Here is an 18573-nt window from a genome sequence, read left to right on the forward strand (position 1 = left end):
AGATGAGTCCAGGCAGGTGGTTTTTCTGCTGTGCGAAATCACTGTTTAATTCTTGTTAATTTAACCAATAGCGCCTCGGTAGAAATCCAGGTTGAGATATGAAGAAATGCTGTTTATGTAATGCTGCTGCAGCGTTTTCTCACATTTTTTTCCCTGTGAATCTTTTTCTGTAGAAGTCAGCGAGGGTCTGAAAAGACTCTTACTGCGTCTCTCCCCCTTTGAAGTTGGGGCGGATCTGGTTTTGATTAGATCAATACTTTGTGTTTCAGAGAGAAGACGGGCAGCCAGAGAGAAGCTCCCCCGCTGACATAAGAGAGTGAGGAGATTACAGTAGAAGCTCAGAGGAGGCGCACAACACACAGGCTCTCCTGCTGCCTGCAGAGCCATGAGCCGGGCGCTTATGGACCATATCGCCAGTAGTTTCCGCGAAGATGCTCCTCGACCCCCGGTGCCGGGGGAGGAGGGCGAGGCGCCCTGCTACCCCGGCAAACTCGCAATGATGAAACCCCAGGAACCCCCCAAATCGGTTTTGCTCGGTTCTCCGGGCTCCGCGGCGAGGAGGAACGAGGATGGTCTTGGGGAGCCAGAGGGGAGTGCCTCCCCGGATTCACCGCTCTCCCGGTGGACAAAGTCTTTGCACTCTCTCCTCGGGGACCAGGACGGTGCCCTTCTTTTTAGGACATTCCTGGAGCGGGAAAAATGTGTCGATACTTTAGACTTTTGGTTCGCCTGCAATGGCTTCAGGCAAATGGACCTCAAGGATACCAAAACGCAGAGAGTCGCCAAAGCAATTTACAAGCGCTACATCGAGAACAACAGCATTGTCGCCAAACAGCTCAAGCCCGCGACCAAGACTTTCATACGGGATAATATCAAGAAGCAACACATAGACTCTGCCATGTTTGACCAGGCTCAGACGGAGATCCAAACCAACATGGAGGAAAACGCGTACCAGATGTTTCTGACCTCTGACATTTACCTCGAGTACGTGAGGACCGGGGGAGAAAACCCCAATCACGGCAACTCGAACGGGTTGGGCGACCTGAAAGTTGTCTGTGGATACCTGCCCACGCTCAATGAAGAGGAGGAGTGGAGTTGTGATTTCAAAGCCAAAGCGCTGGTTGAATTGTCGGCGAAGGCGCAGAGGGCCACCGTGTCCATGAGGGCGGTGGAGGTGATGGAGAGGGGATACAGGTATGTCACCTTTTAAACTGCATTAAGCTTTAAATCAACGCTTAACATGCAGTTTTGTGCAAAAGTCTTATGCCACCTTAAACTTAATTTTAACAGGATTGTTATGATCGTACATAGTTATTTCTCAGTAGTCTCAAAATACAACCAGGACATACTGGAAATGTGTATACCGTATCGCAAATATTTCAGAAAAAAACTTCAACTGCCTAAAGGTGCAAGTATATATTGTGACCTCTCTTTCCACTTAGAATGTCTTGGACTCTGTTGAGCAGACAACATGACATTTACAATCTTCTGCTGTATTTACACCATTTTGCATTCAAGACAAAGCATATCCAAAGCTCAATATTGATGATCTGAGCTATCTTTTGTTATGGTGGTGAGATTTCATGTTTCACACTAAATATTGAACAGGCTGTTTTGTTCTGACCTTTTCTGGCATTTCAATGCATTGTTAATGTTCTCTGTATTCTTAGTATCTAAATAAAGCGACTTAGAAACAGATGTTTCCTCAATGCAAATTTGCTGAAACAACAAATCTATGGTGGCCTAAGACTTTTGCACAGTGCTGTAAATCATAATCCACATCACAGGCTACTGGAAACATTTTTCCCTCATGCGCAAAAGTGCATCAAATCACTTCAGGGTTTCTTTTAAGTTTGCAGAGAACTCTTGTCTGTCTTTCACTCTCTGGCCCCTCTCACCATCTCCAGCAGCAGCAGCAGCAGCCCTCTGCTGGCGCTCGCCTGGATTTCCGGGGCTTTGAAATAGTTCAGCAGAATGAGGGATCGTCTTCCACGGGAAAAGTTCACAGAGCACGGCTGGCTCTGGCCCCAGCCGGCAAATAATAGATGATGACATTGCTATGCTATGCTTCCTCCTGTACCACGCTGTCCTCAGCCTTTGGCGGAGATATAAATCTATAGCAGATCTATAGACAGCAGTATTAGATGGATGTTCTGCAGCTTATTTTGGATGCTTATTATGATCTCTCCATGTTGGCTTGTACGTTTTAACAGAGCAAAATCAAAGTTTGCTTTGAAACTGCATCCCAAGCAAATTTTCTTGAGGACTTAATAGACCTCTATGATTTATGGGCATCTTCTGATGTTGCTGTAATAGGACATTGACTTACGAGTTGCATTAAGATCTTAACTTTTACTTGAGTACAGTAGGTGAAGCAAGATGACAGCTACCTGCTTTGAACATGATTGACAGCATGTGTGGTGGGGACTTGCCTAAAGTGTGACGCTTCTTGCCTCAAGTTAGAGTATAGTCCTTTTTTGACATGAAGGCCCATTGTCACCTGAAAAGATTCAAAGCATGTGGAGCCCATTTCTCCCGTTTCCGCTTCCCTCTTCTCATCTGACTTTTTACAAACAAACCCTGAACGGCAACTACAGTACAGAATCAGCACCCAGCTTCACCACCACCACCTCCCCACCCATACCCTCTCACTCACGCTTCCCTCTTTTCTTGTTTGCGTCAATTCTCCTCTGATTCCCCCCTTTGCTGCTCTCCCCCCCCTTGCCTTCGCCACTTTTATCTTTTTTTTTTTTTCCCCTTTTGAAAACTCAGGGATGGGGACTTCGAGGCATGCTTTTGGAGCGAAAGTGAGGGGAAAGAGAGCGGAAAGGAAGGACAGAGAGGGGGAGTGTGTGTACCTCATGAAAGAAAGGGAGGGAGGAGAAAGGATAAATGAGGGGGTGAGAGAGAGGCAGGGAGGGAAGAATGCAAGGCCAGCTGTGTTAAATACCTGACTCTTTGCAAGCCCCTCTGAAGGTCAGCCTGGAGCTGGGGGCCTACAGCTTTAGTCCTGCTGGGTCTCTCCCTCATGAAGACCCCCCTTTTTTTCCTCTCCCCTTTCTTTCCTTCTCTGACACACTCTCATGCTTCCGCTCTATACTTTTTTTCTCTCTCTTTTGGTCACCCCCCCCCCTTTCTTCTCCTCCTCCTGTACCATGGCAAGAATGCATGCATGCACAGCGGGAGATGAATGCTAAGGAAAGAGTGAGAGAAATGGAAAGAGAGAAATTGTGGTGCCGTTTAAGAAGGCATAAATGGGGCAGAAGGAGAAAACCACGGCTTTCCCAGCGCACATGAGTGCATGTTTCAGGGGTGGAGTTTGCCAGGCCCCATTGTAGCCAGTCACATTCATACATTACAGGGTGTAGCTGTTATTGCAGACAAGGTTACACATTAATCACTTGGTGGCATTAAAACCTCGGAGGATACAACGTGTCTTGATCTTCAGCAAATACAAATGAAATGTCATCCACCTGTTGGATCCTGTGTCACAGTGTCGTGTTGGCATTAATCTGATTCTTGTTGTTGTAACCTCCCCAGATCGTACAAGAGAGGAGACTCGCTCAACCCCTGCCATGTGGGCTCTTTCGCCCCTGTCAGCAGCACCAACGACAGCGAGGTGTCCAGTGACGCCTTGACCGATGATGCCATGTCCGTGACTGACAGCAGTGTGTAAGTGAATATTACCCAGACATCAGTGTGTGTGAGAATGCCAACACATGAGGGTGTTTTAGGAGTGTGAGGTACTGTAGAAATAGTAATAAAAAAAGATAAAGTGACACATTTTAGGAGTTTTAGCCCAACTGGAAGAATGGTTTGCTTTAGTGGGGATATTGGTGAATTGTGGCCCCTTAAAAACACTTTGAGGTATGTTTTTAAACATTTTGCTGTAAATGGAGAGACTTGAGTTGATGCATAGGTAGAGGAGTGTCACAAAGTAGTTTTGTGTTGCAACTAATGATTAGTTTCAGAATCTGCAACCAAAACCAAGAAATATTCAGTTAAAGGTCTAGTATGTAGGATTTAGTGGCGTCTAGTGGTGAAGTTGCAGAACTGAAACTTCTCGCCTGTGTCAAGCGAGTAGAGCTATGGTGGCTGACACCAAAACGCAAATGGCCCTTATTTAGAGCCAGTGATGTTCTGGGCTACAAAACATCCATGAAAGAGGATCTGCTTCATTTTAAGATATAAACTGCTCATTCTAAGCATAACAAAAACACAATAAATAGACGCCCCAAAATCCTACACGCTGGACCTTAAACAATGAAACTTAAAAATAATTTCATAACCTGGTTGTGAGTTAGCAAAGGTTTGGCACTCATGACACGTCACAAAGACGTGAGCGATTGGTCAGTTGTAGAAACTGTTGTTAATGAATGGCCTATAGATTGAGAAATCAAGGGACTGACTAATCATCTCAGCTCAAACAAAGTGCATAAGTGTTAAAACTCTGTCCACATGTGGTGTGCGCTTATCTGTGTACGTGCCGAGGGCCTCGTTTTTCAAAAGGATTTGCTTGGTGTAATCACGTGTCTTTCAAGTGACAGGGTGCTATGAAGTCATTGCGCAGTGCACAGCTCAAGGCCAAGAGCACTCAGGTCAGCTGGGTTTTGGACAGAAAGCAGAAAAGTACAAGATCTTCTTTACCTCATCTCACATGGGAGGCGTCGTAGCCTACAAGGATGATGTCACTGAAGCAGCGAGGTTAACCATGACCAAGCTACTTAAAGACTGACACTGATGATCAGTGCAGCCAGAGGGCTGGGCTACAAATAAATATGGCAGCTATAACGAGTCTTTTTTACAACCGGGTTCTCTGCTCTGGCATATCTCTAGACGGCCCTGCTTCAAAGAGGCCGAGGCCCATATAGTCCTGCTGTACTTTGCCCAGTGCAGTGACAAAGCCCCGGCCACAGGGACACAACCACCCCCACACCTCAGTCCTGTTCGCTCTGGCCTTGATCCGAATATCTGCCTCTCTTTAGGTCAGTTAAAAGGAGCCATAAACATTTGAATCTCATTTACAGATAAAGAAAAGAATAGAAAAGGGAAAAAGCAAAAGGGGGAGGAGGCGGTTGGGTGGGAAGAGAAAGAGAGTGGTGGAGGGGGGATTTTTGCTTATATCTTATTTATGGATTTGCTTGGACGCTGGGGAATGCAGCTGCGCAGACTTCAAACATTACCTTATCTTACAAACCAGCCTTTTGATGTGCGGAGATCAGAGGCTGGCTGCGGCAGCGCTTGCCAAATGAAGATTGGGAGGAGGGTGGGTGGAGGGGAGGGGGGTTGCTTATGCGCATGACTGTGGCATTTCAAAGCAAAAGTGGAAAAGTGCTCCTCAGTTAGGCTAGGTCACCAGGAAACTGCTGTTTAGCATGGAGAAAAGACACCGTTTTACACTGTCAAGTGCTTCAGTTTGAAGCTTGCTGTTTGTTGTTTGATTTCATATTTTAGCCAGTCAGCCATTCAGTCCCCTCAGACAGATTTAACCAGGTTAGCTACACCCTTGGGTCCTGTCCTGCAGTAACTCTTTGAGTAAGTATAATGAGTTGCTAATGCTAACAGTGTCCTCAGCTCAACATTAAAGTCAGTAGGGGAATGCTAATGCTGACACTACTTCTGGCCAGTAGAGCAGAGCGCACTGTGACTGCAGAGTGTGTTTGTGTGTGTAAGTGTGTGTAGTGTTGAGAGGAAATAGCCAGCAGGATGCCCAGTTCTGCGCTGGAGCCAGAGATGAAAACGAGAGTCATTTCTAGGGCAAACAAAACCTCCTACAACCTCACTCAGAACCATGTCTGCTCCGACACATAAACAAGACTTGAAAGGCTGGCTTGATTCACCTCTGACTGTCTTTTTTGTCATCAAATTAAGTCTAAAGGATGGAAAAACAAAATGGTCGGGAGAATTAATTGATTAGATTTATTCTTGCTTCGTTTGATCTTCCCAGTTAGCTAACAAGCTTCTTCCTGAATGGCTGTTTTGGTCTTAAATGTTGTGTCTGATTGGGTAATTGACCTTTGTGATCTGTCTGTTTGCCCCCCAGAGATGGCATCCCTCCGTACAAACTGGGCTCAAAGAAACAGCTCCAGAGAGAGATGCAGCGCAACATGCGGATGAACAGCCAAGTCTCTCTGCCTGCTTTCCCTGTAAGTACACACACACACACAAACACATTCAACCATACACACACATGCTCCGAAGTCTTTTTGAACCTAGGTCCCACAGTGTAATTTCCATACCACCCTCTGTTCCGGGTCTCTCTTGGTTCTATGAATAGTACGGCACAAACTGTATTCGGCATTCTCAATTCAACAACACCAGCAAAGATCTGAAGAGTAACGTCAAAGACCCTGCCTCCCACGCACACAAACACGCACACACACACACACTCACATAAGCGCACATACAAACACGAGCCCCCTCGCTACCTTTGGTGTCACCTACACCCCCATTAGGGTTCCTTGAAGTCTGCGGGAGACGAGGGGGGTCTCTAAGCTGTTTATCGCCGCAGCGCTCGGAACACACCAGGGTTTTTCTTCCCTCCCGATGCTGTAAATATGGAGAATAGGGAGAAATGAGAAAGATCTCTGCCGCTTTATCCCGAGGGCTCTGAAATCAGCCTCAACAAAAACACAAAGATACTCAGACACATTCACACGCACATGCACGCAGCGCTTTGATCCAAGGATGAATGGAGCAAACGCATAGGGATGTGACAACTTCCAGCAGAGCTGGCCCCCTTTTTTTCCACAGCAACCCCCCCCGCATATACACACACACACTCAGCCAGCCCCCTCCCCTAAAAGTGAGGGATCTCGGGGAAGAGTTTGAGCATGTCATGTGAGCTCTCAGTGGGTCAGAGGGGAGTTTAAGGCTTAAGAGAGGCCAACTTCAGGTTAAGAGAAGCACAGGAAAAGAAGTCCCAAACAGAGGCAGGGGAACATCTTGCAGAGGTAGTCGTAACAGAAGCAGCTTGTTGAAATAAACTCGATGTAACCCCCTTTTTTGTCAACATTATGAGACATGCAGCAAGTGTTACTTGTATGAGGAAAACATCCACAGATTGGTTCCCGCCACTCTTCTCTGACTGTCCCCCTTTCACTTTATTTTCGCTTTTATTCTTGTTTTGGTTTCCCGTCTGATTTTTGGCGATGGCTTCCATTCCCATGGTGCATCAGCCCCAGGCTCCATCAGACAGCGCCTCTTTTTCTCACTCTTTTCTCCCCTTCATCCCGACTACAAAGGGATAGGAGAAACAAAAAAGAGGAAGAAAAATCAAGAAAGCCCCTGTGCAAAAATGCAAATAATTTAAGATGTGTGCGCACACACACACATTCTCACACTGTCACTATACTGTACCTCAAAGGTGCCCAGTGTGTGACAGGGGGGGGAATAAATTACCTCAACCTTTCTGATCTCCCGTCCTTTTTCGGCACCTTTATCTCTTTCCTTCAATCCTTTCCTCTCTTCATTTTCTCTTTTTCTCTCCCCCTCTGCGAGCACACATCTCTGCATCTCAACTTCTCCCATTTTTTTAATCCCTCATCCTTCCCTCCCTGGAGTTCTCTTCCACCCCCTGTCGATATGTGGCTTTTATTCCTAGATGTAAAGCCACTGCTTCCCATCCATCTATCCCTCCATCCCTCCCTGCACCACCCTATTCTCCCCCCACTGAGTGTTTGATATTTGACGAGGAAGCCTTTGAAGTGAGCTGACTTTAAAGAGGCCTGCTGATGATGACAGAGGGAACCAGCCGAGGCCTAGCCCAGCGTGACCGTACACCAAGCCCGCCACCCCTTGAAACAACCCCGTAGCCCTGGGTGCCTGTGAGAGCGCCCTGATCAGTACCACCAATGGTGGAGCAGGCGCTGGTGGAGAACAATGCATAAATGTAGGCAGATAAGGGGAGATGAGTACAGATATCTCTGTAGAAGTTGGTAAAGGCTGTGTCTAAATAATGGAGGGATATCATGTGATATAATGGCTAATGTATCTTCTTCTTCCCAAAGCGAACTCGCCGTCCTCCCAAGGAGATGGTCCCAATGGAGCCGTCAGAGTTTGCAGCCCAGCTCATTTCCCGCCTGGAGAGCCTGAAGAGAAAACAGGACACCATCAACTCTCTGGAGGAGAAGCTGCAGCAGATTCAGGAGGTTTGTAGAGCCTCATTCCTGCTGCACAAAAAACCTGCTAACACCCGCTAACATCTGGCTTTTAATGCAATGGGAATGCATACAATCGGGTCAGTTGACTCTGCAGTTGTCACAGGTTTTTGTTGCCTCCATCTCAGATTGGCATTGATGGCAGCACAACACCCAGGTGAACGCGCTAATTTCAGCTCCTTAACTGGCGAGATTCAACTTCCACTTACTGTTGCCTGTCTCCGTCTAAGCAGCACCAAAACATCAATACATATTAGTCTGCAGAGCGTTTAAAAGAGAGACTGAATAAACAAGAGATGTATAAACCGAAGTAACCACTGTAAAGTTTTCAAAGACCCCTGTCCATGCTGTTTCTGCTGTTTACCTTTTCTCTGATCCATTTGTGATGTCGCATGGACACAGCAAAACAACACACACGAACAATTGTTGGCTGCAAAGCCGTGTACACAGCTCTACTCTACTGGCAATGGGAAAGCAGTCTATAGCCTATTTTTAGCAGGTTTACCTGTGTTTGAAAAACCCGTGGACATGTGCTAATTTTGGGGTATTTAAGAAGTTTTTTTTTTCTTAGAAAAGTCAACTTAAAGATATTTCTTATCCTCAGCTGATGACTTTGTACGTTTTTCTACCAGGAGGAGGAAAAAGAAGACACAGAGGTTATGGGAAGTGCTCCTCAGCTCTCTCCCCATCCCTTGACGCTCCTCCCTGGCTCCTCCGATGAGGACCCCCAGGCCATTCTGGACGAACACCTGTCTCGAGTCCTGAAGACCCCCGGCTGCCAGTCCCCCGCTGTCATCCGCCACTCGCCTCGCTCCAGCTCCCCAGAACACAGGCCCATCACACGGGCAGGTTTTGGAATCAAGGCCCTGGTCAGGACGGGGCCCTCCAGTCCTTCTGTCTCTAGTCCAGACCAAGCGGCTATCACTCTGGCCTTGGGGCCCAGCAGGACCCTCATAAGCAGGCAAAGCACGAAACACATTCACCACCACTACATCCACCACCACGCCAGTCCCAAGACGAAGGAGCAGATTGAGAGGGAGGCAGCACTCAGGGTGCATGGCCTGTGCTCTAGCAGCGGCGAGTGCCAGCCCTGCCAGCCTTACCAGCGCAGCCGCAGCCTGGGCAGAGAGATGTGTGGGGCCATCTCAACAGACAACAGCATGGGGTCAGTTCCAACACATCTTTTTTCAGTCACGCTTTTTATTGTTTCCACCACACAAGAACGTGTCTACAGCATCCTAAACCATGACAAATACAGTTACATGTACATATGATGACAAGAAGATAAGAGTATATTAAAGAACAAATTGTGCATTAAAAAAGAAAATAATTAGTGTATGAGTAAATGAATATTAAAAAAAGATTAAAAAAGAATTACCAAGAGAAAAAAATCAAATATTATATGAACTAAGGTTGGGTCAAAACTATTCAGGAGACAATATTTGCGTTCACTCACAGCCCCTAAACCACCTGTCTGAACTAAAGGGCTGTGTATGTTTTGGTTCCAAGATATGTCAAGTCAGACATTTCTCTGACTTGGATTCCCTGGAATGTATCAGAAATGGTTCCCAGATTTCGAAGAAGACGTCCAGTTTATTGTTCATCCTATAAATTAGGCGCTGGAAAGCTGATGCCGCTAGGGTGTTAAGCCGTTCATGATGAGTCCAATACCTCTCTGGTTTTATGTTGCATTTTCTACGGTTTATTGTTTAAAAATGTATTATATTAATTATGTCTCTCTTCCTTCCAGGCGTTCCAGCTCTCTGTCCAGGCGTGTTTGTCGTTCTGGGGCTGAGGATGGAGTGGCAGAGAGATGTATGGACGACTGTGGGCCCTTGCAGCTGCCCAGCGACACAACAGACCCCACCCAGAATGTGCTGCAGTGGATCCTGGAAAGTAAACGGCAAGGCAGGCACAAGTCTCACAGGTGAGAAGCAGCTGATACCCGGAGTTTAACTTTTTTATTTTTGTCTAAAATATAGGCCTGAACTGGACTCAGAATTATGTCAGCTGAATCCGATTTGTCTATTAACTAAGAATATTTGGTTATGTAAGGGTTTTTTTAAATACAAAGTTTTAAATGGGGCTCAGCAGGATGTTCAGTGTGACAGTGGCATTCATGTGATAAAGGCCTAGTGAGCAGCTAACAACAGATCGCAAATGCACAACTAAATTTCATACCAGCACACAGCTCTACTTAAATATCCTCATTATATACCCTCATTTGTGTTCCCACCATCGCACGGTCTTAATGCATATGGTCTTATTTCCTTTCTACCTCGCAGTAACCAGAGCACCAAGAAATCCTTTGGTGGCTCGTCTACGCAGACACACACGTGGGGTGGAGGTGGAAGCTCTGGCCACCTACGTAGCCACCAGCCTGCCCAGCCATTTATCCAGGACCCCGCCATGCCTCCCCTGCCCCCTCCCAACACTTTGGCCCAGCTGGAGGAGGCTTGCCGCAGACTGGAGGAGGTCTCGACTAAGACCACCAAGCAAAGGTACGCAGAAGCTAGAGAGTAGTTGTTGAAAATCGCTCTTAGGCTTGCTCTGATTTCTTCCTTGCTTACAATTTCTAGATGTGAAATAAATTGACGTCTTGGATTTTCACTGAAGAAAATAGTGTGTTATTGATCCTAGTAATAAAGCTTATGCCATATTTCTTTCTAGGCATTCAATGTCCAGTCTCCAGCAAGAGAAGAGCCACCTAGTGCCTGTCCAGGGTGAGGGGTCCGTCCCTCTGTCTCTAGCCAATCCCAGCCCTGCTGGCCTCCTCACAACCAGCCCCGGTCTCCAATCAGAAGAGTACGATGCCTCTAGCGTCCTGCCCTCCCTGTCCTCTCCTCCTCTCTGCTCCTCTTCCTCCTCCTCTCAGCCATAACCTCCACCTTGCAGTGTACTTCTACCCTTTTAACTCTTCCTGCTTGTTGCGTGCACCGCTCACCGCACACGAGTAGTCGTGCAAAAACACACACATCACAATCACAGTCCCCTCAAAAGAGAAGGTGACCCCCTTTGCGAAGCTTATTTCAAGATTTGTACACAGACGCCTGGCTCCTGTTTGCATGAATCTTGTGTGTTTGTGCTGTGTGTGGGGAGTGTGTAGTCACTGCACCACCTGACTGAGACATCCCTTTCATATATATGTATCATTTTTATTGGCCGTCCTTCAGTGGACCGGCAGTCGGCTGGGGCGAGCAGAGCTTTGCAGAGAGAGCTCTTCTGAAGTGGGCCTACAAAGCATTGGACATAGCTGAAGGGGAATTGATAATACTGTGCCCCTTCTCCATGCACACAAGTACACACTTACTGATGGCACTAGGTCACTCACTCACCAGTGTTATTCTTCAGTCAGAGCGCTGTTACTGTATTTCGACTGTAGTGCTGTCTTCTGCACACTTTTATTTAGAGTAGATTGCTGGTTATCCCTTTAGCAGCTTTGCTCCGTTTCTGATTCTCTTTTGGTCATTATTAAGCATAATGAGTGTGTCCACTCCTTCTAACACACTCTTCCTCTCCCTCTTTGTTTTCTTCCAGGATGAAGGAGTGTAAAAAGGGTTTAGGAGGCGAGACGGTGGTGACGTATTTCTTCTGTGGTGAGGAGATCCCCTACCGGAGGAACATGAAGAGCCACAGTCTCACCCTGGGCCACTTCAAGGAGCAGCTTCGCAAGAAGGGCAACTACAGGTGTGTAGCTGGAAAACCGAATACACTGAGATGTTGGTTAAAGTTTTACGGCAATGATGTAATGTGAACTCTTGCCACCGGTGCTTCTGTGATATTGGGATTGCCGGCAATAAAACGCTATCAGCTCATTGGCCTTGGTGTAAAACTATGATTGAGAACAAAACGTTTCCTTTTCTGCGTATCAACAAACCCTCTTTAAGACAGAACTGAAACTTGAGAAAAGGGGGCTCGATTATGGACTTTTATTTTTTTTTAAAGTTGCAGTCACATGGGCAGGAAGTAGTGGAATTAAGTAATTTCCAGTATCTTTTGTGTCATGGGAGCTTTATGGCTTAATTTTCAATGATAGGGCTGCATGATATTGGAAAAAATGACTTTGAGATTGTTTTTTTCTGCGATGAGAAAAAATACAGGAAACTTCATCAGATGACTTGAACAGCCCTATTCAGAAATAATTAATCATGTTAAAATTATTGGTGTGACTTTTTAAAAACGTTTTAAAGACTTTTCTTAGGGGTATGAGGAGGAAATAAAGTATAACGCACTGGTTGACTTAGCATGACACCCACGGTTCATGAAATACCTTGAAAACTCATAAAATTTGTAAAAAAAAATCATTGCAAGTTTTGGAAAAGTAACGGACATTAGTTGTGTAATTAAACTGTTCCAGTAATTTTCTGTGGATAACCTTCAGCATGTAACATTAGTTTTTTTCTTAAATTTATTTTCTGTAGCTGTTGACATCGTAGCGCTAATATGCGTAGATATGTGACAGCGTTTTCCCTTGTGTTCCTCGCTCTTTTTCAGCTCGTGGTTGATTACTAGTGGGCCGTGCTTTGGTCCTTATCAGACGGGCCTTTCTTGTAGATAAGCATCGGTGTTAGAAGTAGTTTGGAGACTTCAGTTTGTCAGGCTAGCTCATTTAGCGTCAGTCTGCCTCGTAGCTGGTAACTAGCTTTTACAGTCCGCCTCTGCAGGGAAGAATGGTCAGGAGACGTCGCGATAACTAAACAGATGCTATTTTTCTTCTGTGCAGCAAACACAAAACAAACTTTGTTAGGTCGTATGAATGTGTTACAATGGAACGTGAGTTTATCTGGATGCTTTCTGCTTACCACTGTAGCTTCGGAAAACTGTGTTTCATCGCGGCAACTCGCTGGCTCAGTTATGGCACTTTTTAACATACATACGCAGACAAGTTGCTCTTCCCATGACAAACGTCAACTATGACTACCACTGCAACTACTAGACTTGGCCAGTAACATTAATCGCGGAAAATGAGAATCGCGTGAGTTTTCCTTTTGTATCAATCAGCAAAACATTTTGGAGCATGACGCGTTTGAGTTCATTGGCTTTACTTGACATCGCCGTTTGCAGACACAATATATGGTGCAGCTCTAAACTCTGATTGCAAGTGTAATGTCATCATGACATGATGACACTTCAGACTTTGTCAGTCTAAAAGGAAAACAGCAACTGAAGTGATAACGACTCATGTTAGTTAGCTAAAAGGCTACATGCTGCACCGTCTGGTGGTGCATTTATACCTTTCAGTCGGCACCTGTGTGACCATATAGAGATCTGATATTTTCTTCAGATGCATTCGTGCTTTATCCGTGCCTGTGTGGAGCGCTGTTATCAGTGTTTTTCTCTATGTGTGTGTGCAGTCAGATTCAGGCCTCTGTGGTTTGTATGCGTGTGTGAGTTGAGGGGGGTGCAATGAAAAGGAAAGGACAAGAGGGAGGGTGGGTGGTGCGGGGGTTAGTGGAAGAGTTTGAACTGCAGCGATTTGGGTCCCATCTGGTATTGATTTCCATGCTAAGGCACACTTAATACACATGGCTTTGAAGCCCCGGCCCCTTTCATTTCAACCAACAAAGACTCACACAAATGGCCAGCGTGCAAATTCTTCACTGATGCTATCAGGGGCTCTTTTTTTACTGCCCCGGTGTGTGTGTGTGTGTGTGTGTGTGTGTGTGTGTGTGTGTTTGTGCACGTCTGAATGTGCTTGCGTTGAACGCGCACAATGTTTACACATGTTGTAATCATTTTATGGATATTTTTGAAAGGCAGATTGTTAAATGCCAGATTCGCTTGTTTGCTGTACTTCAGGGCCTTGACTGAGGCCGCGCAACTTGATGTGTGTTTGCGGAGAGAGATTTTTACTTTGATTGCTCCTTTCCAGTTGGCATTAAAGGGGAAAAGATCAAACATTCGTTGTTTAGGCGGAAACGGTCTCCACGAAAAAAAGCACGAGTTGAGTATTGTGTTAATAATTACAGGTACCAAACTTTTTTTTTTTTTAAAAAAAAAGAAAAAAGCAAAACTTACAGAAATGTCTTCCCGTCCAGATGTGTGCAGCGTTTTTGGATCTACAAATGTGATCACTTAGCTCTGAGATCTCCACATCTGTCTGTTTGCTGCCCCCCCTCCTTCCCTCTCTTCTTTTTTCTCTGGCTCGCTGTCTCAGTTCCTGTGTCATACCATCCACATTTTTTTGGAAAGAGAGCTGCGCGGCGCTTTAATAGCAGCCAGAGAATGTGTGGAGTTGGGTCATTTCAACATGGCAGCGGTTCAACAAAGAACAGTACTGCTGGGCCCTGCCAGACGATATTGGTGCCAGATGTCAGTGCAAACGGAGAGAGAAGGGGAGAAGGGGGGGAAACAGATCTAGCCACATAAAACATGTTCCAGTGGAAATTCAGGCTCTCTCTGTCTCTGTCTGTCTCTCTCAGCAGAAAAGATCATTGCTCTTTGAAGATTTTTTTTAAGAGTCAGACAACTCTACTTTTTCTTTTTTTCCCTTCTTCCTCCAGATAGTAAAGGAGGATACAATTATCAGGCATGTCTTGTGCTCTTTAATGTCCTCGTATTTATCTACTTTGTCGTATTTACTCACTTTATTTTCCTGAGAGAGACACCTTGTGACCCGTTTAGCCATCCTGTATTTCAAATGTGGCTGCTTTTTATTAGTGACCACCCTCGTGTCGATTGGCAAATGTGCACTCGGGCACCTTTGCGATTTTTTTTTTTTTCAGTCTTGTTTTATAAGTATTGCATGTTTCGACTTTGTCAGCCTCCCGTCTCATTAAAAACAAAATGCTCACAAACATACCCACATTCCAGTCACCCCACACATGGAGCAAATGGAGGCATTTTTCCATTACATAGTTAATGAGTGAATTCTGAGACACCCCCCTCCACCCGAACCGACCCACCCCTGCTGGTTTCTCTTCCTCTAAAATGAGGATGGGGGGGTTGCATCATTAATGGCCCAGTGAAGTCATGGCTGACGAGAAGCCCCTCCTTGGATTTTTTTTTTCTTCCACACACACACACACACACACACACACACACAGAAAGTTGTCAGTCGGCTGCCCTTCCTATAGCTCTCAGCGAGGGCTCGTGCCATCAACAGGGGTAAGGCAGGACACCGTGTACTGCTTCTTTCTCCTCCTCCACTTTGTCTCTGTTCTTTTCTTTGTCCCTGTAATAATGAAACAGGGATGAGGAGCGAGTGAAAGCCTGTGCATGTGTGTCCTCTAACGTGGGTGTATAGGAGTCGGGGTGGGGGGGAGTAATGACAGGCAGACTTGCAGGCACCCAAAATTTCAGCCTTTGTCAAAGGACCCCTTCATTTGCACGCTGCCCTAATTGGCCCCTGTTAGCCGGGGCAAAACTCACAACAACGATGGAGGAAAAAGGAAAGGGAGAAGTAAAAGACAGGAGGAATGAAGAGAGCGAGCCTCTTATTTTAGACTTTTTAGCAGCAGGTTGCACCCCACCTTTAGAAGTCAGTCTGTAGCTCAGCAGGCTTGGTTGATTGTGTACCGAGTGGCTTTTCATGGATGGCGGAAATTAGGCGTGATGTAAAAAAGGTCGAATAAAGAGGGTGGCAACATACTGTTTGACTTTTTGGGTCTTTCTTTTGACTTTGAGCTCAGAAGCCTTAATGCGTCTTTGAGTTTTGTGTGTGGTGCATTAAAAGTGTTAACGCTCTCTTGTGTCTGCTTCGCAGGTACTACTTCAAGAAGGCCAGCGATGAGTTTGAATGTGGCGCGGTGTTTGAGGAGGTGTCAGACGACAGCTCCTTGCTGCCCACCTACGAAGGCAAGATCTTGGGCAAGGTGGAGAGGATGGAGTGAGGCCCTCCCTGTGTTGTGGATTATACGGACGCTTCACAACTCCGTGGATGTACTCCCTTCACACACACTAAGTATGTGTCTTTTAAGCTAAGACTGTTGGACTGGAGAAGCTGAAGGAATGTCGACGAGGTCTGGGCAGGCGGACTGGATGGAGAGAGAGAAACGATGGAGGGCATGATATCGCTATTTCTGGACTATCGCGTGAACACGCCCGCCTTGAAGTGAAGAAAATACAAGACTGTGTGTTGCTGGACTGAAACATCTCCATGTTTCCAGAAGAGAAAACTCTAGAGACTCCAGGTGAATGACCACTCCTCAAAGAAGCGGGGCGGTGGGTTCAAATTTGAGACTGACAGCCTACCTGACCCTGCCCGCGCTAGCATCTGCCCACGGGTACTCGCTAGCACATCGCTAATATGTATATGCAGATATACATGTACATTGCATTGTATTGTGATGCTCGTATTGCTGTGTAAAGATTTCTATTGCTATTTATTGGAAATATCCCCGCCCCAACCCTATTATTCCTCCATGGACAAGCTGCTCGGAGTTGGAGAAACTTCTCCAATTTTCCACATCCGTTTTTTTTCCCCCTCTCCCTTCTGAGCATCAGTTCTCAAGCAAAGGAAATGGGTTTTATTCATTTTCTGCCCCTCATTGAACTGTAAACTTCAAAAATACCTCTTCAAAAAATCCACTCCTGTACCTGGAGATTTAGCGGGACATCATCTCTGATCTCTTGGCTGGAGAGCTTACTGCTGAAGCTTTGAGAAATGGCTCTCTATCACTTAATAGTTTGATAATATATTTACTACTGCAGTGCTATTTGTGGCCGTGTCCCCATCTGCTCTGAGTGTACTATGGAAAAAAAAAAAAAAGGAACAAAAATGCTATTAACGTTTAATTCCCAACTCTGGGACTCTGCCCAGCTAGCCTTGATCTGTCGCGTCTTAGTGCCTTTGTTTCAGTGGCGCAGGCATCGCACAAATAGCCTACGTATTTACTAAGAGGAAACTGCCCTGAACAGGTCCTAGAGTCCCCAAAATGTGTTTACACCAATATTAATATTTACCAACAAAAAGCTCTATAATGTGCTCCCCAACTTGCTTACCTATGTGATTGTGTGACTGAGTTGCTTTTGAGTAGGGTTACTCTGTGTGTATTTGAAGCCTGCGCTATGAGCTGCAGATGATAATAATGGTGGTGATATACACTATGTCCATAGTGTTTTAATTGAGTACAGTAGCTGTGCCTACATGGATTCTTGCCGTGTTTTACCCAGTTTTCAGGGTCAGATTACTCCCTTGGTTTTTACAAGGGGCCTTATGTTGAAAAGATATTTTTATGCCTTTTAGTATCCGTTTCATCATGTTTATGTTTTATAATATTTTTCATGGCTTCCTTGGCTCCACTTGTAAACTGTAAATTATGCGTTCTATAGAGCTCAGTTGAAAAGATGCCTCGGTACTTTAATTATTGTAATTATGAAGAGATGTAGCCTTTATTAAAATGTTCTATTTTTCAAATTAGCAAATGGTTTCCTATGGTTTTGTGTGTGTGTGTGTGTGTGTGTGTGTGTGTGTGTGTGTGTGTGTGTGTGTGTGTGTGTGTGTGTGTGTGTGTGTGTGTGTGTATGTGTGTGTGTGTGTGTGTGTGTCTGACTCTCACACACACACACACCCCGCTGTGGAGAGTGCAACTCGCTGGATCCGGTGAGAAATCTCTGCCAGATTTGCATCCATTATCAGCTCTTAATTTACTCCCTGTTGGAAATTAAAGCATGCAGCATTAATTTGGCCACCAGAGCCTCTGTGTGTTTTAGTGTAAGACAGAGAGTATCTAAGTGTGTGTTAATGAGACGTTTGGCAAATGCACGCCATAAGTACATTTCACCGAGCTGTTTACATGGTTAACTGTTTGGCCTCCTGCGGCACTTCATGAACTGCGTGTGAGACTAATGTGGTCTTTTGCTCAGACTCAATTAGGGTCCCAGTGAACATGAAACCTCACGGAGAGGCAGAGAGCAGACTGCTGCAAGAATGCAAGTTACAGGTACAGATCATCAGGAAGTCAGGAGTAAAATGCTTTAATATTAAATTCTGAAGTCTTAAAACAATCGTCCGATATCTATATGAGCATTATAGCGGGATTTGCTCGCTTTATTTACTCCTGTTGTTCATACTGGCCTTTCAGACCCCTTCCTGAGTGCATCTGCAGTGTATGGACAAAATCCACAATCCTCTTTTTGTGCAAAATGTCATATTAGACCATCTTGCTTTTGGATCACTCCAGCTGCAATATAGCGACTGTAACTCAGTCAGTCAGGGCTGTAAAGTGGCAGCTACCATGGCTTTTTCTCTGCCGGCATTGGTGTTTGTTTGTCAGCTGACAGTTACACGGTTGCTGCCGCTGGCTGACAGATTAAACACACAAAACAGCTCACCAGAGCACTGAAATGGGGCACACCCAAACATGACCAAACCAGAGAGGGGCAGGGAATAACAGAGACTGAGCTAGAGCTTCTCAAATTAACCTGACACACTCTCAGGTGCTCGCAGTTATCCTAACGATCGCCTGCCTGC

The 18573-nt window shown here is 45.7% G+C and overlaps 1 protein-coding gene across 2 annotated transcripts; it reads left to right on the forward strand.

Moving 5' to 3' along the window:
- The first annotated feature begins 369 nt into the window (after nucleotides 1–369).
- axin2 (axin 2 (conductin, axil)) lies at nucleotides 370–17525 on the forward strand. 2 transcript variants are annotated; one of them, XM_042505153.2, is made up of 10 exons: nucleotides 370–1194; nucleotides 3541–3672; nucleotides 6044–6146; nucleotides 8010–8150; nucleotides 8792–9324; nucleotides 9910–10086; nucleotides 10445–10660; nucleotides 10830–10964; nucleotides 11697–11846; nucleotides 15865–17525. In XM_042505153.2, exons 1-10 carry the CDS (start codon nucleotides 386–388, stop codon nucleotides 15989–15991), a joined length of 2523 nt encoding a protein of 840 aa, XP_042361087.2. In that variant the 5' UTR covers nucleotides 370–385; the 3' UTR covers nucleotides 15992–17525. The 2 variants fall into 2 exon arrangements, with proteins under 2 accessions (XP_042361087.2, XP_087947206.1); XM_088091080.1 differs by lacking the exon at nucleotides 15865–17525 and having other exon boundaries at nucleotides 10830–11055; nucleotides 11697–11837.
- The last annotated feature ends 1048 nt before the right edge of the window (nucleotides 17526–18573 follow it).

This window comes from Plectropomus leopardus, chromosome 18 (genome assembly GCF_026936395.1).
Source record: "Plectropomus leopardus strain MGB_pleo_1.0 chromosome 18, ASM2693639v1, whole genome shotgun sequence".
NCBI lineage: Eukaryota > Metazoa > Chordata > Actinopteri > Perciformes > Serranidae > Plectropomus > Plectropomus leopardus.